Source organism: Pseudophryne corroboree, chromosome 4, assembly GCF_028390025.1.
Source record: "Pseudophryne corroboree isolate aPseCor3 chromosome 4, aPseCor3.hap2, whole genome shotgun sequence".
NCBI classification, from domain to species: Eukaryota; Metazoa; Chordata; class Amphibia; order Anura; family Myobatrachidae; genus Pseudophryne; species Pseudophryne corroboree.
The window spans coordinates 504,485,126-504,510,083 of record NC_086447.1 but is presented as its reverse complement, the minus strand read 5'-3'; the positions used below and the strand labels follow the sequence as shown (position 1 = coordinate 504,510,083).

Below are 24,958 nucleotides of genomic sequence, written 5' to 3'. Positions count from 1 at the left end.
ATAAAATCCTAATACACGGTCATTTCCCCCGACATCCCATCCTTTTTTTAAGTCTTGGGATGCATCTCTTAATCCTCGAGGGATTTATATCAATTTGGGATAAACATTTTGAGGTTACTTATGGCGCGTTGTTTTATGAGTTTAGAGGTTGTAGAAACTCCATACAAACTTCTCAGTAGGTGGTATCTTTGTCCTTCTCTTTTGCATAGGTTTTTCCCTTCGGTATCTCCGCTATGTTGGTGCTGTGGCAGGGAAAGGGGTACTTTAATCCACATCTGGTGGGACTGCCCAATAATTGCTACCTTCTGGGTTAACATCTTTAAAACCTCTACTGCAATCCTGGGAATTCAAGCACCTACTGATCTAGATTTCTGGCTGCTCTCTCATTCCACTACTCTGCTCACTATATATAAACAATCTCTCATTAAACATCTTAATAACGCAGCGAGAGCTGTGACACTGGTACATTGGCGTTCCCAAGATCCACCTACGATTTGGGAATGGTTTCAAAGAATTTAGTTTTATAGGACCATGGAAGACATATATTACTCAGCCATGCAGAAGCAATCAGACTATGGGGGTAATTCTGAGTTGATCGCAGCAGGAACTTTGTTAGCAGTTGGGCAAAACCATGTGCACTGCAGGGGAGGCAGATATAACATGTGCAGAGAGAGTTAGATCTGGGTGGGTTATTTTGTTTCTGTGCAGGGTAAATACTGGCTGCTTTATTTTTACACTGCAATTTAGATTGCAGATTGAACACACCACACCCAAATCTAACTCTCTCTGCACATGTTATATCTGCCTTCTATGCAGTACACATGGTTTTTCCCAACTGCTAACAAAGTTCCTGCTGCAATCAACTCAGAATTACCCCCTATGTTGCTACATGGTTCTCCTGGTTGGAATTCAAAACTACCTCATCTTATAAGGACTTGATACCAATAAACGGTGCATAATGTTGATTATCTTCTTTTATTAAATAATGGACACTCGGAATTGCCCGTTACTCGATATTATTGGTCCGCCAACCTCCTTCCCTAACCTCCCTTCTTATCCTGCTTTTTCCTTCCCCCATCCCCTGTCTTGTCATGAGTCTTCTTTTCTTTTGCTCATATGTTTCATTTATTATTACTATATGTTATATCTGTATTTTTACTGACTACTCAAGTGAGTTGTTCCAGTGAAGATTCACTGGAACACTATATCATGATATGTCTTTCTATATATAATTGACTGCATACTGTCAGTTTGTAGAGATATTGTCACTATGACAAGCTATACTTCCATCTATTGCTTATATATTATTGTATCCTTAATGTGTGCCTGTAATAACCATAATTCTCTTTTTTTTTTTAAACCCTTATATATAAAAATTAATGGCTCCAATTAGTCAACCTTCATTTTGATTTATTATTGATGTTCCACATTTTGGGATTATTTATTCAGAAGATGCGCATTTGTTGTACTGGGATCTTTTTTCCCTAAGGGCTGCGTAGGGTTATCACAAGACCTCGTGGTGTTAGAAAAGCAGAGTTTCAGTGATCTTACATTGCATCAGCTTTCCATTGCACTGCAGCACGAGAGGTGCCAGGAGCTCCTGTGAGGCACAAACAGTTACTGAATAAGGCCCAGTATGGAGTCTCATGGTGGCTTACAGCCAGGAAGATGTCTGGTTTGCCAGGCTGAGGCAAGCTGTGGCACAGAGGTTAGCAGTGCTTCCTCCCACAGTCCTACTTATAGTATGACATTTTGGACTGTAAAGTGGTAAGCTCCACTAGGGTAGGGACACAACAACAAAAAAATGTACTGCACAATCGTGTTTAGTACTTTACCGAACCCACCCGAATTCAACTTGCCCCATCCGGGGCTGCTGTGGGGGATCAGGAGGGGCTGCTAAAACATCTGAGGTGCTGCTAAAAAATAAGGTATGAATAAAATAAACAAGACACACAGGTACGCTCACATGCATGTAACTGGGACATAGAGGTATGCTCACATGCGTGTAACGGGGAGCTGTGAAAAACAAAAAAAGGCATCTGCCACAAAATATGTGAATAAAAATGCAATAAAAAAATTGGGGGGGGGGGGGGGGGGAAGAAACCCACGAGATTTTCACAAAATAAGTCTCCAGACTCCATGGGAGGGGAAAATATCCAATCTTGAACCTGTGGTATACGCCAATTTATTTGCACCCCAGCATTAAAGCCGAGATTATCTTAATCCTTGAAAATGGAGAAGGTGGTCCAATTTTGAAGGCTTTGGCCTCTAGTTTTTCAGTTTGTCCAGTAATGTTGTAACTATATATTTGCTTGGTTAAAGTCCTTTCTGTTTCACACCAATATAGGAGTGGAGGTGAAAGCCTGTGTGTTGTTCCTTATTGTATGTGCCTCTAATTTGTAATCACCTTCTTGACACTGTCCTCTTCCTCTTGCCTCTTCTCATAATGTGAAAAGTCATCAAATATGGAGATGGTTTGTTTGTAGCTAGCTATGATTCGGAGAACTTGGCAAGCTTTTTCCAGTGAGACTACCTGTCGCAGAAATGATGGGTTTATTAAATTTTGCATGTCTTGTTTAAACAACATAAGGGTGGATGGGAGGGCCCAAGACAATTCCATCTTGCACCTCTTTTTTTCTTTGCATTATGTGCTCTTTGGGACCTAGTTTTTAAAACTGCCATCCTGTCTGCCACTGCAGTGCCACTTCTAGATGGGCCAGGTGTTTGTGTCGCCAGTTGTGTCACTTACCTTAGTCATCCAGCTACCTCGGTGAAACCTTTTTGCCTAAAAACAATATTGTGAGGTGTTCAGAATAGCCTGGAAATGAGTGGAAATGAATGTTATTGAGGTTAATAATACCGTCTGATCAAAATTACCCCCAAATTCTGTGATTTTAGCTGTTTTTATGTGGGGGGGGTTTCAAAAATCATCCAGATCGAAAACCAAAACCAAAACCCAAAAGGGTGGTTTTGTCAAAACCAATCCAGATCCAAAACACAAGCGGGGATCCAGATCCAAAACCAAAACGCAAAACCCGAAAAGTGTCCACCACACACCTCTAAAAATAATCATAAAACAGCGCATGTTATATATAATCAACATTGTAGCAGAGTTTTATTCCACCACCATGCAATCCCCTGTGTCTCTCTTCACAGAACTGCAATTCACAAAAACCGCTTCACCTCAAATTCAAAGTTTAAACCTCCTGGTTGTAATGTCCCTAGTTAATGAATGGATCTTATTTTGGTTTTAGCTAGTTGTTTTACTAATACCCCTTTCACATCGCACAAATAACCCGGTATCGACACGGCATATTGCCGTTTCGACCCGGGTCAGTGTGCGATGTGAAAGGTCCTTGGTCGTTTTAGCGGGTCGCCTGACCCGGTAATTCAACCCGGTAAAAAAGAAGGGTTTTACCCGGGTTGATTACCGGGTCAGGTGCGGTGTGAATGGGAGCCGTGTCGATGCGACACGGTTCCCATTCACAGCATAGGGAGAGGCGGCGCAGGAGATGAGCTCATCTCCCGGCGCCGCCTCCACCCCCGCCCCTGCTGCTGCTGATCCCTCCGCTGCTATGGCAACCGACCCGGTATATTGCCGGGTCGGAAAGCCAGCAGCGGAGCGCAAATGCCGGATCCCACCCGGTAAGTACACGTTTGTATTACCGTGTAGGATCCGGCATTTGCGGTCTGAAAGAAGCATCAACTACTCTTCAACTCTCTATGGCCTTTAACCCACTGGATACCCAAAAAGCATTTGATGTACCTTCTTAAAATGATTGGATAGCGCATGGCTCTCCAGTGTTTTATGGATATTTCTGAAATGCTATCCGATTTGAACTTTTAAAGGCCTTGAGGATCTCCCTATATAACAGGCTGCATAAACATTCTACAGTGTAAATTACATTTTTTTTGTGTTGCATGTAATGAACTCTTTAACCTCAAAGGTTTGCCATTTATCTCTATCTCACTGATTTTCATCTTGCCCTTCAATTTTATCTCTTTACAACTGACACATGAGCCATATTGGTAAAAACCCTTAGACTTTATACAAGATTGTGGCTTAGTAGGAGGAAGGGCACTTCTCACTAGTGTGGAGCTTATGTTCGGTGCTCGCCTGTAAATACATGCATGATATTCCTTCCAATGTCTCTGGATGGATTTCTCTATCAACTTGTGTTGGCTATAGAACATTGTAATAAAGGTCCACTCAAAAGATTTTGACTGGTTATCTTCACTCTCACATTTTCTAGAAGTTAGTATATTATTCCTGGGGACCTTAGATGTCTCTTCTACTGCTTTTTTTTTTTTTTTTTACATTTTAACATCAATATTTTTTATTGTGAAGAAAAAGATCACTTTTATGGGGTACAAAAGAAAAAAAAGGGGTTACAAAACAGCTCAATATACAAGTAGATATGAAAGGGGTATAATAGGGTAGGAAGGGGGGGAGGGGGGTGGGGAGCATCCAGTTTGGGTGAGGGGGTTAGTACATCAGAGTCAAACAAAAATAATACAACAGTTACTATGGTTTGTAGGATACATCCATACTTTGTGGCGGGGAGTTAGGTCTCAACCAGAGGGGGTTAGGGCGTATAAGCATAGATGTGGGTAGGCTTCCAATGAGGGTTTAGGTTAGAATTACCTTGAGGTGATTGGGGGGGGGCACATTTCCCTACCCTGTTGGTGGGAATTACTCTAACAGCCTATATCCTATAGCCTCAGGTAGAGTCTGGTAGCTCAGTTAAACTAAAGGGGCCGGGGGTGAGTGCGTCTGGTTTTTTAAAGTATTGGGAGCCTTCATCCGAGGATACATAGCGGTGCCATAGGGACCAGCTTGTTTTATGGGAAGTTACGCTGGTGGTAGGGGGAATGTATTCCGTTTCCATAAGGAAATTATGATTAATCTTATGGATAACTTTTACCAGGGTAGGGGGTGAGGATTGTTTCCACAGTTGAGCTAGGTTGGCACGGGCGGCTATTAGGATATGCCCCAGGACATATCTGGCAGAAGGGGGAACAGAGGGGGGGAAAATGTGAAATAACGCCAGGGTCGGGTCTTGTGTGATACGGATGGGCAAAACCTTGTTTATTAGGTCAAATACCTTTGACCAATAATCGGCAATCACTGGGCATGTCCAGAATATATATGGTATATATGGCCTAACGAGCCGCAAAGTCTCCAACATTTATTACTCTGGGAGGGCCAAAATTTGTGGAGTCGCTCTGGGGTCAAGTACAGTCTGTTTATTAATTTTATATGCATTTCAGTGTGGTTGAGACACTTGGACATGGAATAGGAGGTCAGAAATATTAGACGCCAATCATTTGGGGTTAGGGTTCTTCCTAGGTCTTGTTCCCATTTCAATTGCGCATTGGTTTTGGGATGGGATGTAGGGGTTATCAGTAGCTTATACCAGTATGTGATGTCGCCTTTAGATTCAGTTAAGGAGAGGCGGGAGAAGAGGGTGAAAGAGGTTGAGTGTAGCGATGAATACTTAGGTGGGATAGATCTCCACCAGTGTGCAATTTGCATATAGTGGAAGATCTCTGTGGCTGGTAGATGGAACTTTGACTGGATAGTTGGGAAAGATGTCAGAGTTAATCCATCGAGTAGATCGCCCAGGCGTAAAATACCTGCACGTCTCCACTTGGACAGACTAAGGTGGGGTATCATTAATGCCAATGTCGTAATGGAGATCTGAGAGATATGAGAGATAGGGGATGGAAGGGAGGTGGATAATTTGTCCCAGGCTCGTAGTGCAGCCTGTGTGGAGGGAAGGAGAATTATAGAGGTGGGTCGGAGCGATTTTGGAATATGGAAAAGATCAGCTAGGGGGATTGGGTTTGCTCGTAATTGTTCCAGTTCCACCCAGCTCAGATGGGGGTAGGTTCCAAAATAATATTTAACAGAGGCTAAAAGAGAGGCTTCATGGTATAGGGGAATATTAGGTAGATTAAAACCTCCGAACGGTCGTGGTAGGACCATTCTGGAGAGAGCCAACGAGGGTGGTTTTGAGGCCCAAATATATTTGGACATGATAGAAGTGCAGGTTTGTAAGGTCTTTTTTGGGAAGGAGTATGGAATTGTACGGAAAAGGTACATTAGTTTGGGTAATAGTGACATTTTAAATGCTGCCATACGTCCCAGCCATGAGACCTCATAAGATGACCAAGATTTTGTAAGAGTTTCCAACGTCTCTATCAGGGGAGAGAGGTTTGCAGAGAAAGTATCGGAAGTGGAAACAGGTATATTGATGCCTAAGTATTTCAGTGTGTGCTTCCGCCAGTTGTATGGGAAGGAGGCTTGGAGTGTCTGGAGAGAATGGGATAGGTTGAAGGGGAGGGCGTCTGTTTTGTTTGTGTTAAGTTTATAATAAGATGCTTTGCTATAGGCATTTAGGGTTGAGTGCAAGACTGGTAGGGTTGTAGCGGGATTAGAGATGAAAAGAAGAACGTCGTCTGCAAAGAGGCTTAGTTTGTGGGTAGTCGGGCCAAGTTGTAACGCCGGGATATGTGGGTTATCTCGTATAGTAATAGCAAGGGGTTCGATTGATAGGACAAATATAAGAGGGGATAGTGGGCAACCTTGTCTAGTACCATTTGTGATAGGGAAAGGGTCAGACAGGAAGCCACCGCTGAACACCCGGGCCGTTGGAGAGCTATATAGCGCCAGGATAGAGGTTAGGATACGGTCTCTAAAACCGAATTTAAGAAGGGCTTCTCGCATGAAATTCCAATTTAATCTGTCAAAGGCCTTCTCCGCATCCAAGGACAGCAAGAGAAGGCCCTGGTCTCCGGATAGGGAGTCTATTAGGTTGAAGACCCTTCGCGTGTTATCAGACGCTTGTCTTCCAGGGACGAAACCAGTTTGGTCCGGGTGTATCAGCAGTGGAAGGAATTTGTTAACGCGTGTTGCAATCATTTTGGCATAGAGTTTGATGTCACAATTTAGTAATGCGATGGGTCGGTAGTTATGTACATAGGCGGGGTCCTTACCGGGTTTAGGGATGGTGATAATACGTGCTTCTAGGAGTTCTGAGGGAAGTGAGCCGTGGTCTGAAACTGTGTTGAAGAGGGCAGTCAGGAGGGGAGAGAGAGCGTCATGAAAGGTGGCATAAAACTCAGAGACAAATCCGTCTGGGCCAGGGGCTTTGTTTCTAGGGGTGGATTTAATAGCTGCGGACGTTTCCTCTGTCGACCATGGGGTATTGAGTGAAGATATTTGGTCCTGGGTGAGAGTAGGGAAAGAGAGGTTATCTAAGAAAGAAGAAATAGAAGGCGGGGTGGGTTGAGGAGTAGAGGGATCGGTCGCTAGGTTATATAGTTTGGTGTAATACTGAGCAAATTGGTCCGTTATGTCTTTGGGGTTTAATATCTTTTGTTTGGTGGGGGAGTATATACACTTAACCTTGTTCCTGGCTTGTTGGACTCTTAGTTTACGCGCTAGCATTTTGCCAGCTTTATTGCCAAGGAGGTAGAATTTGTGGCGCAGTTTATTCAGAGCCGCTTGGGTGCGGGCAAGTAATATTTTTTGGAGTTGGCCTCGAATGGTAGATATTTCATTTTTAAGGGTTCTAGAAGGGTGGGCTATATTCCGAGATTCGAGGACTGACAATTCAGTTTCTAGTTTCATTTGCAGTTGGCGGGCCTGTTTTTTGAGAGTTGCTCCTGCTTGGATGGCAGCTCCACGGGTAACGGCTTTAAAGGAACACCAGTGGTTGATAGGAGAGGTGTCCTGGGGAGAATTAGTGTCTAGATAGGAGTCAATAGAGTCAGAGATAATTTTTTTAGACACTGGATTATTTAGGAGATATGGGTATAGGCGCCATTGTTGGGGAGGGTTGCGGTGGTCGTGCAGATTCCACTTCCAGAGAACTGGGGCGTGATCCGACCAGGTAATTGGTAGAATATCTACGTCTTTTGTTCTCTGGAGGGACCATTTGTCACATAGAATCAAGTCTATTCTGGAGTAGGTATTGTGGACAAGAGAGTGGAATGTGTAACCTCGCCCCGAGGGGTTGAGGGTCCTCCATACATCGTAAAGGTCGAATTCTGCGAGGAGGATGCGGAAGGCTAAGGAGGGGCCGGCATGGGCAGAGGGAATAGGTTGGGAGAATTGACGGGATTTGTCTATTTTTGGGTCTAGGACTAGGTTATAATCACCCAGAACTACCAGGGAGCCCTTTAATGAATTACGTATGGTAAGGAATAGTTTACGTAGGAATGGGACTTGGTTAGAGTTAGGAGCATACAAGGATACTAACGTGACTGGTTTGTCATCTAATAGGCCAGTGAGTATGAGGTATCGGCCACTCTTGTCTGAAATTTGGGAGTGGAGGGTAAAGGAGACATTTTTGCTAAAGAGGATAGCCACTCCGTTTCTTTTAAACGGACCGTTAGCATAGTATCCCATAGGGAAGTTACTGTTCTTAAAGAGGGGAGGGTTAGCAGAGGAGAAGTGGGTTTCCTGCAGGGCCACGACATCCGCTTTTTGTTGGTGGAAGAATGAGAGGGCCAGTCTATGTTTGTTAGGCGAGTTCAATCCTTTGACATTGAGGGATATAAGGTTTAACATTGGGTATTTATTATAGAGACGGTAAGTAAGGATCTATAGTGAACCATGTTGATGTACTTGTATCGGGTACTAGGATGTAACCGTGGGTGGATATGTAGGTCAAGTCTGGAGCTCAGGAGGGAGGGGGGTATGCGGGGGTAACATGGGGGTGGATCAACTCGGGAGAGTAAAAGGTAAAGAACAAAAAGAAAAGGTCCGGTATATTGGACCTGCATGACTACTGCATAGGGGGGAAACGGGGTTCAGGGGTTTGCAGTAGTACAGAAAAAGGTGGAGGCGGGCCGGAGGAACGTGCACCGCCACCCAAATATAACTTCTAAGAGGGTAGATCTAATATAGGTACATATAGCATGAACCTCACTAATTAGCAGGTGAGTGTACAGGGGCAATGACATACATCAACAGGTAGGAATGACAGAGCAAACTGTAGCCCCATGTTAGATAATATCAATTAAACAGTTAGTGACAGAGTAAACCTGTAACTTGCAGACCTAGGGTAGAAGTATGTAGTTAAGCATATAATAACATTAGAAAATGAAAAACGAGGTAAAAAAGAAGAAACTTTCAAGAAAAAATCATCTCCCCTTTAAGAGGGGAGAGGAGGTCTGCAGTTCCGTAAACCGGGGATACCGGTATGGAAATATGAAAGGACCCGAAATATTATTCCGGAGGCTCAGGTGGTCGACCAGTCCTGGCGGACGGCTGTCGCTCGGGACGATGTAGGAGGCTTCTGGATGGATATGTCCCAATCTAGCAGTAACTTCACTCCCGCATCTAGGGAGGAAATTATATAGGTCGAGTCGTCGTGTGTAATTATCAATTTCACTGGAAATCCCCAGCGGTAATGAATGTCGTGGGACCTTAAGGCGAGAGTGATAGGGGTAAGGGCACGCCTCTTTGCTATTGTGACAGCCGAGAAATCCTGGAAGATTTGAAGTCCTCCCAAGATGTCGGAGTTCTTGGATTCCCTGGCGGCCCTCATGATATGCTCCTTGACTGGGAAGAAATGAACCCTAAGTAGGGTGTCTCTGGGTAGATCAGATGAGACGGTACGTGGTCTAGGGAGTCGGTGAATGCGGTCGATCAGGAGTTCTGAGGTGTCCGCAGTTGGGAGGAGTTTCTTAAATAACGCGGTGGCGTAGGACTCCAGTTCAGAGTTGGAGACTGAATCTGGAATGCCCCTGATCTTGACGTTGTTCCGTCGTGATCTGTCCTCCATATCTGCCAGTTTGGACTTAAATTGGTCCATATCTTGTTGTTGACGGTCATGGGATGTTAGTAGGTCATTGTCGGAAGCAACCAGTTCCTCCATCTTGCGTTCTAAGTGATCTGTGCGGTCTCCCAGTGCTCCCAGTTCAACCTTGACCTCACGGACGGCTGAAGTTAGGTCCTTGGAGAGTTCAGACTTAAAGGCGGATAGTATCTGGCATAGGGTTCTCACAGTCAGGGGGGCGTCTGAATCACAATCCACTCCTGATATTGAAAGAGCGGAGGTCAGGACATTTGTTCCCATGGGGTCCAACTTGGCCGGGGAGGAGGAGACACTTTGTAAGGGAGAGATTTGGAGGGGCTTCTGGGGGGGGAAGGAGACCTTAGGGGGCATTATGTCTTTGGCCTTTTTGGGGGCCATCTCTCGACACTAGAAACGTACGTAGAGGGCACGAGGAGGTTCACCTCGAGGTTGGGTCCAATCAACGGAAGTAATGAAACAGGAGAGCTCAGTCACATTTGATCTATGTATGTGTTATTCATGCAAACATGGGTGGCGGTGAACGGTTGTAAGAGCGTTTACATTTCAGAGAGTTCGTGGATATATAGCATCATGGTCATAAAGCAGGCAGTTGGGAATTTAGGGTGTGGGCGGAGGGGGGTGAATTGGTCCCCAAGTCGTAGGTTTAGGATGTAACCCCTGCGCTGCTGGAATTTGTAGGAGAGCTGTGTAGGTGGCAGGGGATCTCCACAGAGAGGGATATCTGATAGGGGAGAAGGGGGGGTAGGTAACAACTACTTTTCCTTTGCAGGCGGCACCGGTTGCCGCGTACCCCCGCTTAGGCGTCTCGGCTTCTTAGGTTTTGAAGGGTCACCTGGTGAGTAGGGTCCAAGGCACTCCCCTGGATGTCGTGACCCGCAGGGGTCAAGAGAGGTGGACGGAGCTAGAGTCCTGTAGCCGCACGACGGGTCGCCTGCCCTCGGCGTTGAGTGCTTGGTATGCGGGTCTTGGGGGACGAGAGGGCCCAGGCCTGGGTCCGGAGGAAACTGCACGGAGGTCAGGTGGAATGAGAGGTGCCGGGGGCCAGGAGCCGTACAGCTGCCCGATGTGTGGGTCCCGGATATCGGGGCGCCCAGGAATGTGTGTTGTTGCGGAGGGAGGGTAATAGGAGCAGGGTGTAGCGGGACCGCGGTCAGTGTCAGCCCTCACCTCAAGATGGCCGCCGGCACCGGGGCGGGTCGAAGGGTCTGCACGGCTCTCTCTTTCTTCGCGGCTCGGCAGCGGCGTAGTCGCGGTGATGTGGCAGCCGGCGGTCAGGTACAGGCAGTGAGAAGTGCGGGTGATTTTCAATTGGGAGAGTCGTCTTCTCGGGTCTCCTTTAACAGGAGCTCTAGCAGTGGCACAACTTCTCCCTTCTGCGTCCAGGCCACGTCCCGGAGCTGGTGTATTTTATAAAGAAAAATGCTGGTCAGAGGCAGAACTGCAGTACTGGCTATTTGCCAGTATTCAAGATGGCGCCTCTAGCTTCCAGTTACAGGCCTTTTATAGCTCAGAGCCCAGGGTGTCCTGTGAACATTGGAGGTGCCTGCATGTGTGGTCCGAGGGTACTGGGGTCCCCCTCTCCTCCTCCTCCTTCCTCTGGACTCTCAGCAGTAAACTCGGCTGTCTTCTGGGGAGGCTCACAGGGACTCAGCCCAAGACTCCCAGATTCCAAGATGGCCGCCGGCCAGTGCACAAGTGAGGTAAGTGCACTTTAAATGTATATTCCGAGGTCTGGCTGTTGAAATATGTCGTCCTGCAGACGGCCGGGGGTCTGGGGCAGGCTGGGGAGCGATGTGGGGAAAGTCAGGCGGAGTCCAGCGGTGCCACGGGTCCCGTTTCGTCCGCGAAGCGGGCCCGGAGCTCAAAATCGGGACGGCGTCAAACTCGAGGCCCCGGTCTCTGGAGCTCGAGTAGGCCGTGATCTCCAAAACGTTGCTGCGGCCTCCCGGCGGGTTCCTCTCGTTCAGGGAGACGTCCACAGCCGTGGACAAGGTCAGAGAGGGTGGACCCGAGTGCTGGGGATAATTGTTATTGCGGATTTACACCATAGAAATGCAGGAGCCCCTGCAAAACACTTCCTCTCCTAACAGCGTCCAAGCCACGCCCCTCTTCTACTGCTTTTTCAACCAAACTTGGAGCATAGCCACAAGACAGGAATTTCTTATACATCTGACCATCTGGTTCTTGATAAACAGCCTTCTCAATTGGCCATTGGGTATTGAGTTCAACCAATTTGGATGGTTAAAACTGTCCCTCCTAATATAACAATGAGAATCTGTTGGGTTTGTAAAATTCTTGTTTGGAGGATCATTTTCCACATCTAAAAAATTAACTTCTGTTTTGCTACTATGAAAAGTAAATTCAATATTCAGAGTGTCATTGAGATAAGTAAAAAATACATTTGTAAAGATTCCTCTCCCCCAATCCAAATAAAAAAACACATCATATATGTATCAGGACCAGGACACCAGGTTCACTCCATGGGGTTGTTCACCCCAAATATAGTTGTTGTCACATGCGCCTATAAAAATGTTGGTGTAACTTGGAGTGAACCTGGTCCCCATCATGATCCTGATCTTCTATAGATAAAAATCATAATTAATTAAAAATAAATGTTAGTGAGGATAAAATAGGAAACAATGCCTAGTCCAGCATTTAAAGTAAGGATAAGCTACACCTCTGAAAGAACCCCCAGTTAGTATGGGTTCCAAAAGTGAAAATGGATAAGCAGAATCTGAGAACGCTAACAGATAAAAAGTATGTTTTACCACCTGAAACACATGAACTGTATACAATGATCAACCTTAAAATTAGGTTATTTTAATTTAAAACAGGTTTACCCGATGCGGGCCATAAAAAAATGCACAATTACAAACAATCAATACATAAAATTTGGATATAAATTCCAGTTACAATAGTTTTACAAAGTATTGTCCACTTGTGGTTGGCTAAATGGCCTCCAATACATCTGGTGGCGTTCTGGACTGTGCGATGGTCTCTGGGGAGGTTTACCATTGGTGATATGCCTATTTTCATTTTTTCTATGTGAGCACCTTTTGGTATTAAAATATGTGTTTTTAAGAAAACGGTATAGCACTATATATGTTCATTTAAAGTTTTAGTGATAAAGAAGGAGACCCAAAGATTGAAGACGCCAAATCCATGTTTGGATGATATGCAAATAACCCATTTGCTTGATTGTGAGTGGGACCAATACAAAATTAACATCTGCTTTACTCTATCTATTGTACTGCACCATTATTTGTTCTCCCTCTGAATTTCTGATTTGGGAGGCCCTTTAAAATACGATCCACGTAAATGGTTGTATTAAGTATATTATAAATAGTAGCGCCGTGTGATATCATCTTTTTCATTCTGTGTTTATGTTTTGGGCGTTTTTGGTGAAGGCTCTATATTGACATCACTGGCTGTCACTATTTTATTGTAAGCGCAAGTTGAGATCACCTGTTTTTAGAATTGTGTTCTTTTCACCTTGTTCTCAGCCGCTGCTGCAATGTTTGCATTTAAAGAGAATAGAAGAGAATTTTTGGATGATATTTTCTCTGCTAAAGACAATATTTGTGTAACTAAAGATGAGGATCTTTCATCAATTCTCCATAAACTAGAAATAGCGGTATTAAAAGAAAACCGCATGTGGTGGAAGGTTAGTACTCTTGAGAGGTATCAAGCTGATAACCTAATCCCGAAAGGGTTAAAACTGGTTAAAACTCCTTCCTTTCCTTCAAATGAAGATTTCATTAAGGAATGGGATCTAATATTGTATCAGTGCTCACATCGCCTAATTGATCTCATTTTGAAGGAAAGGAAAAAAGAATTATATAAACTAGGTGAGGAAATTTCAAATTTACAGACCTTAGTTGAACCTGTGAAGGAGTTAGATGATTTTTTTGAAGCCGAAATAGAAATAGTAAGAAAATTAAACAAAGAAACAAGAGAATTAAGAGAAAAGAAGAAAAAGAAATATCAAAGAGATGTAGATAATTTAAAGAGTAATAAGAAGACAAATGAAGATAATTCTGGAGGTAAAATAAAGGATACATCAGTAATTAACCCCACAAAAAAGATAAACATATCAAGATATAGGAGGGAAAATCAGGGTCAACAAGATGAGGGTTGGCAGTTACAACAGAGAAAGCAGAACGGGGACTTCACCTTTGGACTCATCCAGCGGCAGACCTTGCAGTATCCAGTGCTTTGAAAGACTTTCTTTCCATGGTTTCCGGAGCCTTGGAGGGACTTTCTCTTTACCACAAAGACAACTGGTGGCGTTCTGGACTGTGCGATGGTCTCTGGGGAGGTTTACCATTGGTGATATGCCTATTTTCATTTTATCTATGTGAGCACCTTTTGGTATTAAAATATGTGTTTTTAAGAAAACGGTATTGCACTATATATGTTCATTTAAAGTTTTAGTGATAAAGAAGGAGACCCAAAGATTGAAGACACCAAATCCATGTTTGGATGATATGCAAATAACCCATTTGCTTGATTGTGAGTGGGACCAATAAAAATTTAACATCTGCTTTACTCTATCTATTGTACTGCACCATTATTTGTTCTCCCTCTGAATTTCAGATTTGGGAGGCCCTTTAAAATACGATCCAGGTAAATGGTTGTATTAAGTATATTATAAATAGTAGCGCCGTGTGATATCATCTTTTTCATTCTGTGTTTATGTTTTGGGCTTTTTTGTGAAGGCTCTATATTGACATCACTGGCTGTCACTATTTTATTGTAAGCGCAAGTTGAGATCACCTGTTTTTAGAATTGTGTTCTTTTCACCTTGTTCTCAGCCGCTGCTGCAATGTTTGCATTTAAAGAGAATAGAAGAGAATTTTTGGATGATATTTTCTCTGCTAAAGACAATATTTGTGTAACTAAAGATGAGGATCTTTCATCAATTCTCCATAAACTAGAAATAGCGGTATTAAAAGAAAACCGCATGTGGTGGGAGGTTAGTACTCTTGAGAGGTATCAAGCTGATAACCTAATCCCGAAAGGGTTAAAACTGGTTAAAACTCCTTCCTTTCCTTCAAATGAAGATTTCATTAAGGAATGGGATCTAATATTGGATCAGTGCTCACATCGCCTGATTGATCTCATTTTGAAGGAAAGGAAAAAAGAATTATATAAACTAGGTGAGGAAATTTCAAATTTACAGACCTTAGTTGAACCTGTGAAGGAGTTAGATGATTTTGTTGAAGCCGAAATAGAAATAGTAAGAAAATTAAACAAAGAAACAAGAGAATTAAGAGAAAAGAAGAAAAAGAAATATCCAAGAGATGTAGATAATTTAAAGAGTAATAAGAAGACAAATGAAGATAATTCTGGAGGTAAAATAAAGGATACATCAGTAATTAACCCCACAAAAAAGATAAACATACCAAGATATAGGAGGGAAAATCAGGGTCAACAAGATGAGGGTTGGCAGTTACAACAGAGAAAGCAGAACGGGGACTTCACCTTTGGACTCATCCAGCGGCAGACCTTGCAGTATCCAGTGCTTTGAAAGACTTTCTTTCCGTGGTTTCCGGAGCCTTGGAGGGACTTTCTCTTTACCACAAAGACATCTGGTGGCGTTCTGGACTGTGCGATGGTCTCTGGGGAGGTTTACCATTGGTGATATGCCTATTTTCATTTTATCTATGTGAGCACCTTTTGGTATTAAAATATGTGTTTTTAAAAAAACGGTATTGCACTATATATGTTCATTTAAAGTTTTAGTGATAAAGATGGAGACCCAAAGATTGAAGACGCCAAATCCATGTTTGGATGATATGCAAATAACCCATTTGCTTGATTGTGAGTGGGACCAATAAAAAATTAACATCTGCTTTACTCTATCTATTGTACTGCACCATTATTTGTTCTCCCTCTGAATTTCAGATTTGGGAGGCCCTTTAAAATACGATCCACGTAAATGGTTGTATTAAGTATATTATAAATAGTAGCGCCGTGTGATATCATCTTTTTCATTCTCCAATATGATGATGCAGAAAGAAAAAAAAATAGATGGTTGGAATAAAACTATAATTATGAGACCATAGTGAAAACTTATCTGAGGATCATATATATACCAATCCCCCAAAAATGGTATTTATAGAAAAAAATTAGCAGTAGAAGAATCCAAATTTAAGCTGGAACTCCTATTGATAATACACAAGGTATAGCAAGAATCCTATAGAGGTTAGAAAAAAAGGGGGTGGGGAATTGACTCTGCTAAATGTCAATTACATTTATATTAAACAAACAGGTCTGAGATGTCAGATTTAATAAGAGGTTAGGAACTGTGAAGCATAATTAGATAAAGTGAAGGCATAAAAAAAGAGACCTCAGCCCAATTAGACTGAAGGTTTGAACATCTAAAGCCTTAACAATGTTGATAAAGTAGGGAAGAAAAGCCTAGTTACATTGAAGCTTGTTAATGAACTCATGAGATCATAATATAACAAACACTAGTTGGCCGTTAACATAATCCCCAATAAAATGGTCAAATTTGAGTTCAAAGCTGAATACAATGTAAGACTAAACATCTTGGTATATGCTATTGATGTTTGGTCTTACACTGTATTCAGCTTTGCAGTTTATTTTGCTTTGATACATTACTTTTACTAATTTGACTATGTATGGAAGTGACATACTATATGGTCCTTATTCTACCCTGTTGCTTTCTCTGAATTCATTTTTTTATATTACCCATTGTATGCTTTCAACTCAAATTTGACCTAAAGCAAAACCGCCTTCTCCACCCCGGGGGACTTGTTTCAGTACAAAGTGTTGCCTTTTGGTTTATATGGAGCCCCAGAAACTTTCCAGAGGGATATGAACAAATTGCTTCTGCCCCACAGGGATTATGCGGCTGCATATTTAGATGACATTGTCATCTTTAGTTCTGACTGAGATCACACCTTCCAAGGATAGAGGCAGCATTTCAGTCTTTATGGGCACACAGGTTTACCACTAATCCTGAGAAATGAGCCATTGTAATGGTGGAGGTGAAACACTTAGGATATATTGTAGGAAGAGGACAGGTTAAACCTCAGCCCAGCAAGGTGGAGGCAGTCCTCACATGGCCTAAACCAAGTGTAAATCTCAGCTCAGAACATTCCTTGGTCTGGTGGGTTACTACCGCAGGATCATACATGATTTTGTCACTAGAGAGGCAACACTAACTGAGTGCCTTAAGAAACAATCCCCAGAGCAGATGTGGACTAGGAAGCAAAGACTGCTTGGCAGGATTTTTAGACAAGCTTTGTGTGTAGAGCCTGTGTTGCAAGCTCCTGACTTAAAGAAGCAGTTTGTGACACAAACTGATGCCTCAGGTACAGGATTGGGGGCAATCCTTTACCAGGAGGTAGATGGGGAGGAGAAACCTATTCTTTACCTTAGATGGAAAATGCTGCCCAGAGAGTGCAGGTACTCTACTGTGGAAGAAGAGTGCCTGACGAATAAATGGGCAGTAGTGTCATTAAGATATTATTTATTGGGATGTGAATTCCATCTAGTCACAGATCATGCTCCCTTACAGTGGATGCATAAAACAAAGATGTAAATGCCCAGGTGATGCACTGGTTTTTGGTTTTACAGCAGTTCAAATTTGAGGTGCAACACTGACCAGGGAAACAGAACCTCAATGATGACGTCCTTTCCAGAAGGTGTGTGGGTCCCAAACCTCAAAGCCACTGTGTTGTGAAGGGAGAATATGAGGAACACAGGGAGGAAGTAGAAATATGTAAAGTGTTAGAGGAGGGTGTTGCCGGTCGGACGGCACAAATAGAGATGGGTGAGACAGGAGTTCACCTGGGAAAAGTTTTAGCTTCACCAGAGTGGTTGAAGTTAGGGAGGAAGGCGTTTGACAGATACAGCATACTTTCACATGAGGTTAAAGTGGAGCAGCAGGTGTGTGCATAAAAAAAAGTAATAAACAGCATGGTGTAATGATATACAGTCCAGCTTTTCCTAGGACCAGTGGAAAGCCATGAACAAGGCTAATTATCAACACCTGACATCTGTCTTTAAAGTTGTGTCAATGCAGACATATGGTAAACCAATCACTTGGACAATAGGTTGGGGGTGTTGGGTTATTATAGGAAGTCATGCTGTGAAGTGTATGCTGTCTGAAGCTAACCTTATGCTGTTTACCTGCCTGAGAATAAAGGAACTTCTTGAACCTTTTAACCAAGCGTATCTACTCCCTCGCCTCTTCCCTCGCCCTAAACTGTGGTGACACACCTCCGTTTTCACAAACAGAGGCTGTTGCTGCCACCTGTCCACCCACAAAACAGCATCAGACTGTCAATCACTGAAAGTCTGATGCCTGTCTGCTTCTTACATCGCAGAACCCATTAATGCACTTCCAGTATGGTTCCTGTGCATGTGCATAGTACTGAAAATCGGAAGTTGCACATCAAGAAGCAGATAAAACAGGATCTGAATCAGGGCCATATTGAAGTCTGTTTAAGGAAGAACCAATCAATACAAAATTCAGCCATGTGCTTAAGTTTAGATCAGCACATGTGCAGTATGAACAAATGGTAAGGACCATTCACACTGCAACGTCCATCTGAATTTGCTCCATTATGGGTAAAACCAAGCACTGGCATATTTTGAATTTGTGCCACAACTTTGCTTAATATTGTTCTGGCTGATTACAGTCAAGGCTATAGAAGTCTCTTTGCTGCAGCTCACAAGCCAGCCTTTGCCTGGGATTACTGTGCTAGATTCACCAGCAAACTCGCCTGACCTGAACCCCATAGAGAATCTATGGGACAATGCCAAGAAAAAGATGAAAGACATGACACTGAAAAATGCAGAAGAGCTGAAGTCCGCTATTGAATCATCCTGGTCTTTCATAACACCTCAGCAGTGCCACAGGCTGATAGAACCCATGCCTCACCGCATTGAGGCAGTAATTCATGCAAAAGGGGCCCAAATCAAGTACTGAGTACATATGCATGATTATACTTTTCAGAGGGATGACATTTCTGTATTTAAAATCCTTTTTTTATGTAATATTCATATTTTCTGAGATTTTGGACTTGGGGTTTTATTAAGCTGTAAGCCGCACTCATCAAAATTATAACAAATAAAGGCTTGAAATATCTCACTTTGCATGTAATGAGTCTACAGATGGAGCCTCCTTTGTCTTTGCTCTGTGTGTGACTCAGGCGCGTCCGCTCGGGCACACCTAGTCACTGTGAGCGTCTCAGTCTGGAAGGATGGAGACACGCCCCATTCACTTGAATGGAGAGCGTCTCCGTCCACGCGCCTGGACAGAGACACTCTGAATGGAAGCGTCTCTGTGCACTAGGTGGACTGATCACCTAGTCACGCCGGGAATGCACTAGGCAAGCAAAGATAACGGAGAATCCATCTGTATATAATATATTAGTTTCACCTTTTAAGTTGAATTACTGAAATAAATGAACTTTTGCACGATATTCTAATTTTCTGAGTTTCACCTGTATCTGTTTATGTTGTTATGTGCCATTGAATTCAGTATCAAAAGCAATTGATATAGAAACAAAGAGTAGGATTAAAGCTGGGAGAATGGGAGAAAAAAGTAATCCCCAATATACGCTTTAAATATGTAACTATTGGGTCTATTTAATAAGCCTTGGATGGAGATAAAGTGCACAGAGATAAAGTACCAGCCAATCAGCTGCTAAATGTAATTTTTCAAACCCAGCTTGTGACATGGCGGTTAGACACTGATTAGTTGGTACTTTATCTCCGTGCACTTTATCTCCATCCAAGGCTTAGTAAATAGACCCCTAAGTGAGAAAGTGCAATTCTGCCAATTTATCCCAAGTCCAAGATTGTATCACTAATGCTACTGGGCTTTGTATTATGTATCCAGCTCCTTAGTTAATAAAGCACTGAGCTGCAACCGGCATTCGGGATCCTGACAGTCTAAATACCGACACCAGAATCCCGACTTACCCGACCCCTGTCTGTATTCTCTGCATTAGGATGTCATTATTGGTCAAATGATCACCGGCATCCTTTCTGCCAGCATATCATATGTATTCCCAGCAACCTGCCTCTGTATCCTAATTGCACATCTAAAAGTTTAATCCAACAAGTGAATATACAGTATTACTGTATGTAATAGGTATGTGTCTCGTTCTGCAGGTATTATTGGGGACTGGAAAAATATGATGACTGTGGCACAAAGTGAGAGGATGGATGAGGTACTTAAAGAGAAGTTGGGGGATCTGCCAATCACATTTATCTGGGACATGAATGAGGAAACAGAATCCTAACCAGATCCAGGATGACAAATGACAATTATGATCATGATCTAGTTCTTGTATTTTTGGATAACAAATAAATGTGAATAAATAGGCATATTTTACTAATTTTCTTTTGTTGCAATATTAAATGGAAATTAAAAACAGATTCTAAATAAATATATGGCAAACAAAAGTATGTACTTAATTTCATATTATACAGGTGATTGTACTGCACATAACACAATTCATATATAGAACTGATGGTACTTTGTTATTAAAGAAACAACCTTTAATAACTATTATTTTGTCTGATTTTTATCATCATGCTATTAACTGTGTTTCAAAAACATCTTATTAATAAAAACCATAATATTTTGGTTTGTATCATTTAAATTTGTATTTAATCAAATACTAAAAGTAGGGATGAGCAGTTCCGATTCTATGGAATCTGAACCACTCCATCGCTGGGGATCCGAGCACACCCGAGCTGCAGCTCGGTTGTTCCCACCAGACTCCGATCCCGGTGCGAGGCCGAAAGTCATTATTCTGGCGTCGGATTCTTGTGAGTCCTGCGACCAATTTGTCAACGCTAGGTGATTCCTCTTCTTTTTCCAGGATTCCTCAGAAGAATCCTTGAGTGCTAGGCCTGCTGCTGTGGTTGGATCTTCATCCCAGAAGTGGACCAAGAAAAATGCTAGTAGTTGTTTCACAAAATCATTGACTGTTAAACAATCCTTTGCCAGGGAAAGTAAGTATGACAGTTCTTACCCAGTAGCACAGCGGATCACTGACGCCATGACTGCTATGCTTGTATAAGATCTGCGTCTAATAGCCGCTATTAATGCAGTGAGTTTTACACAGTTAATTGAGGTCCTGTGTCCCCAATAGCAAATTCCATCTCAGTTCCATCTTACCCAAAAAGCCATTCCTCGGCTGTACCAGGACGTTAAATAAAATCTAATTATTGCCCTACAAGATGTCATTGTACCCACTGTCCACTTAATCACAGATATGTGGACAAGCGGTAGTGGGCAAATGAAAGATTACATGACTGTGACAGCCACTGGGTGGGTGATTTGCCTTCATCAGTAGAAGCAGTATCTAACCAACAACCCCAGCTCATTCAGAGGCAGGCTACGCTGTGTATCACTGGCTTCACTAAGAGGCATACCGCTGGCAACCTCTTAGAAAAACTGAGGGATGTCATAACAACATGGCTTACCCCACTTGGACTCTCCTCAGGATTTGTGGTTTCTGATAATGCCACATATATCATGAAAGCATTACAGCTGAGTGACTTCCAACACATCCCCTGTTTTGCTCATTTGATCAACTTGGTGGTACAGGTTTTTTTTATTAAATGACAGGCACATGCAAGAGATGTGGCCCAAAAGATTTTGGGACATTTTTAGCATTCAGCAGCAGCATGCAGGAGATTGCAGCACCTGCAAGGACAGTTCAATTTGCCCTGTCATCAACTGAAGCAAGAGGTGGTAACAAGGTGGAACTCCATCTTTTATATGCTTCAGTAGATGGAGGAACAGCAAAACTCCATCCATGTCTATACAACAAGCCAAGACTTTGGGAAAGGAGGGGGAATGTACTTTAGCTCCCAGGCCAGTGGAGAGTAATTTTTGTTTTGTGCAAGGTGCTGAAACCCTTTGGAGTAGCCACTTATGAAGAAAATGCTGACACTGCCAGGTGATCCCCCTTATTAGACTTTTGAAAAATCAGCTGGTGAAGTCCTTGATTAGTTTTGCCAGGATACACAGGTTGCCTAAAATCTTGAATCAGATCACTACATTTTTGCAACTGTACTTGATCCTAGGTTTAAGTCCTATGCTGTGTCTTTCTTTCCAACTAACCCAGATCTTAAGAGATGCAAAAAGCTCCTGGTGAGCAAGTTGGCAGCTGAAGTGACAAGTGGCAATACTGCGTCTCCTTCAGTTTCTTCGGCAGCAGCCAGGAAAAAAACTCACCTTTCTCAAAAGACCTAGTGGTGATGCAGATAAGTCAACACAATATTTTGACATCTGTTTGGGTCTAAATGACTTGGCCAGCATTTGTGACACCTCTACCGTAACTCCATCTGATACGGTCACCATCCAAAGAATGGTGGAGTATTATTTTCATGACACTGTAAAAATAGGCATGTCACAGAGTCCCTTCAATTACTGGAAGGGAAAAAAGGCAATTTAGAGGCCCTTTTACAAACTGACTTTGCATTACTTAAGCTGCTTATCCTCCAGTGTGTACTCGGAGAGAGTTTTCAGCACAGCTGGGAACCTTGTCAGCGATCAGCGTAGGAGGCTACTTACTCAAAATGTGGAAAAGATGATGTTTATCAAAATGAACTGGAAATTCCATGAGGAAGACCTTTCCCAGCAATTAAGTCAAAGTACGGAGACTTCTGTAATGGTGGATTTCAGCGAAGATGAATTTATATTGTGTGAGGATGCACACACTGATTAGGGTGAGGATGGCAATGACATCTAACCACTGTAAAGCTTTTGCCTTAAGTTGATTAGTAGCTTCTTTTCTTCAGTCCTTATCCAACATAAGGTTGAGTGTGAGGGCCCAAGGACAATTGCATCTTGCACCACAGTTCATTTCTCCCACTGCTGTGTGTCAGTGTTTCATAGATATGCTATAAACTGCTGTGCGTTTGTGCTGGTGCTCTGTCACTTAATAACAAACAGCCAGCTCGCTGCAGACTTTGGCCTAAAGTGGATGAAAAGAACTTTGTAAGCTGTACGGTGGTCAAAATTGTCTGCAAATCACTAGAAATTAATGTTATTGAGGTTAATAATACTCTAGGGACAAGAAAGGGCCCAAATTATGCGATTTTAGTTTTTTTTGGTCAATTTAAAAAAAAAAATTCCAAATTCAAAGCTAGTCACGGTGGTTTAGCAAATCCAAGTCCAAAGTCGGCCGACAAATCAGAACAAAATCCAAATCCAGCAAAAATGGCGCGGCGCACATCCCTAACTAAAAGTAGTGCTTAGTATAACTTGGCCGCAGAGGTTTGGTGCACATCCTGATGCTTCTGAAAATGAACTTCTGCTGGGGAAATGCCACAGCCATAAGATTGTGATGTCAGATCAACCCAAGACACATTGCAAGTGTTGATCATTCATTCTTTGAAACATTGTCAATAAACACTAATTGTTACTTATTTTGCAGATGCAGTGCCAGCTATTTCTTCATATATATATATATATATATATATATATATATATATACAAACAGAGAACCCAGCACTCACCAAAGTAAACTCACTTATCCTCAACAATTCAATAAATAAATGATGGGGGTTTAGTTGGTGGATTGGCCAATGCACGGAAGCCTGCACACCGATTTTCAAGGTACCCCACCTTCATGCAGGTCCTACACTATCACAGAGTCTTAAAACCTGACTACCACACTGCTGCATCATCTGCCTGCTAGATGTAATGTGTACCTGCCACAGACTTCATGGCTTTTAAAGGCACACTAGTCACCTATTGCACTGGCTCAAAGATGATTGCTAAAGAACAGCTGAGACAGGTTCAGGATAATAAAGTCCACACAGGGGTGCATGAGAAATCTAGTGGCCACGGTTAATAAGAGCTAACCATAGATTAACCCCTTCATATACACACAGAGGAAAAACCACAGCACTCACCACACCAGAAGCGGGGCACAGCTATGCACTTACCACTCACAGGGTGGGGTGCATGTAACACTGCACTCTCCACCACAGAAGCGGGGTACACAGCTGTACTTACCACTCACAGGGTGGGGTGCATGTAGCCCATGACCACATCGCTCTAATAAATACAAGCAGAGAACCCAGCACTCACCAAAGTAAACTCACTTATCCTCAACAATTCAATAAATAAATGATGGGGGTTTAGTTGGTGGATTGGCCAATGCACGGAAGCCTGCACACCGATTTTCAAGGTACCCCACCTTCATGCAGGTCCTACACTATCACAGAGTCTTAAAACCTGACTACCACACTGCTGCATCATCTGCCTGCTAGATGTAATGTGTACCTGCCACAGACTTCATGGCTTTTAAAGGCACACTAGTCACCTATTGCACTGGCTCAAAGATGATTGCTAAAGAACAGCTGAGACAGGTTCAGGATAATAAAGTCCACACAGGGGTGCATGAGAAAGCTAGTGGCCACGGTTAATAAGAGCTAACCATAGATTAACCCCTTCATATACACACAGAGGAAAAACCACAGCACTCACCACACCAGAAGCGGGGCACAGCTATGCACTTACCACTCACAGGGTGGGGTGCATGTAACACTGCACTCTCCACCACAGAAGCGGGGTACACAGCTGTACTTACCACTCACAGGGCGGGGTGCATGTAGCCCATGACCACATCGCTCTAATAAATACAAACAGAGAACCCAGCACTCACCAAAGTAAACTCACTTATCCTCAACAATTCAATAAATAAATGATGGGGGTTTAGTTGGTGGATTGGCCAATGCACGGAAGCCTGCACACCGATTTTCAAGGTACCCCACCTTCATGCAGGTCCTACACTATCACAGAGTCTTAAAACCTGACTACCACACTGCTGCATCATCTGCCTGCTAGATGTAATGTGTACCTGCCACAGACTTCATGGCTTTTAAAGGCACACTAGTCACCTATTGCACTGGCTCAAAGATGATTGCTAAAGAACAGCTGAGACAGGTTCAGGATAATAAAGTCCACACAGGGGTGCATGAGAAAGCTAGTGGCCACGGTTAATAAGAGCTAACCATAGATTAACCCCTTCATATACACACAGAGGAAAAACCACAGCACTCACCACACCAGAAGCGGGGCACAGCTATGCACTTACCACTCACAGGGTGGGGTGCAT

The 24,958-nt window shown here is 43.0% G+C and overlaps 1 protein-coding gene across 3 annotated transcripts in view; it reads left to right on the top strand.

Moving 5' to 3' along the window:
* The window catches only part of LOC134909857 (amine sulfotransferase-like), a 125,243-nt gene extending 104,964 nt beyond the window's left edge, over positions 1–20,279 (top strand). For all 3 annotated transcript variants that reach the window (XM_063917184.1, XM_063917185.1, XM_063917186.1), the window contains one exon: positions 19,986–20,279. In XM_063917184.1, the coding sequence (XP_063773254.1) occupies positions 19,986–20,116 (131 nt within the window). In that variant the 3' untranslated portion in view covers positions 20,117–20,279. The remainder of the gene's footprint in view (positions 1–19,985) is intronic.
* The last annotated feature ends 4,679 nt before the right edge of the window (positions 20,280–24,958 follow it).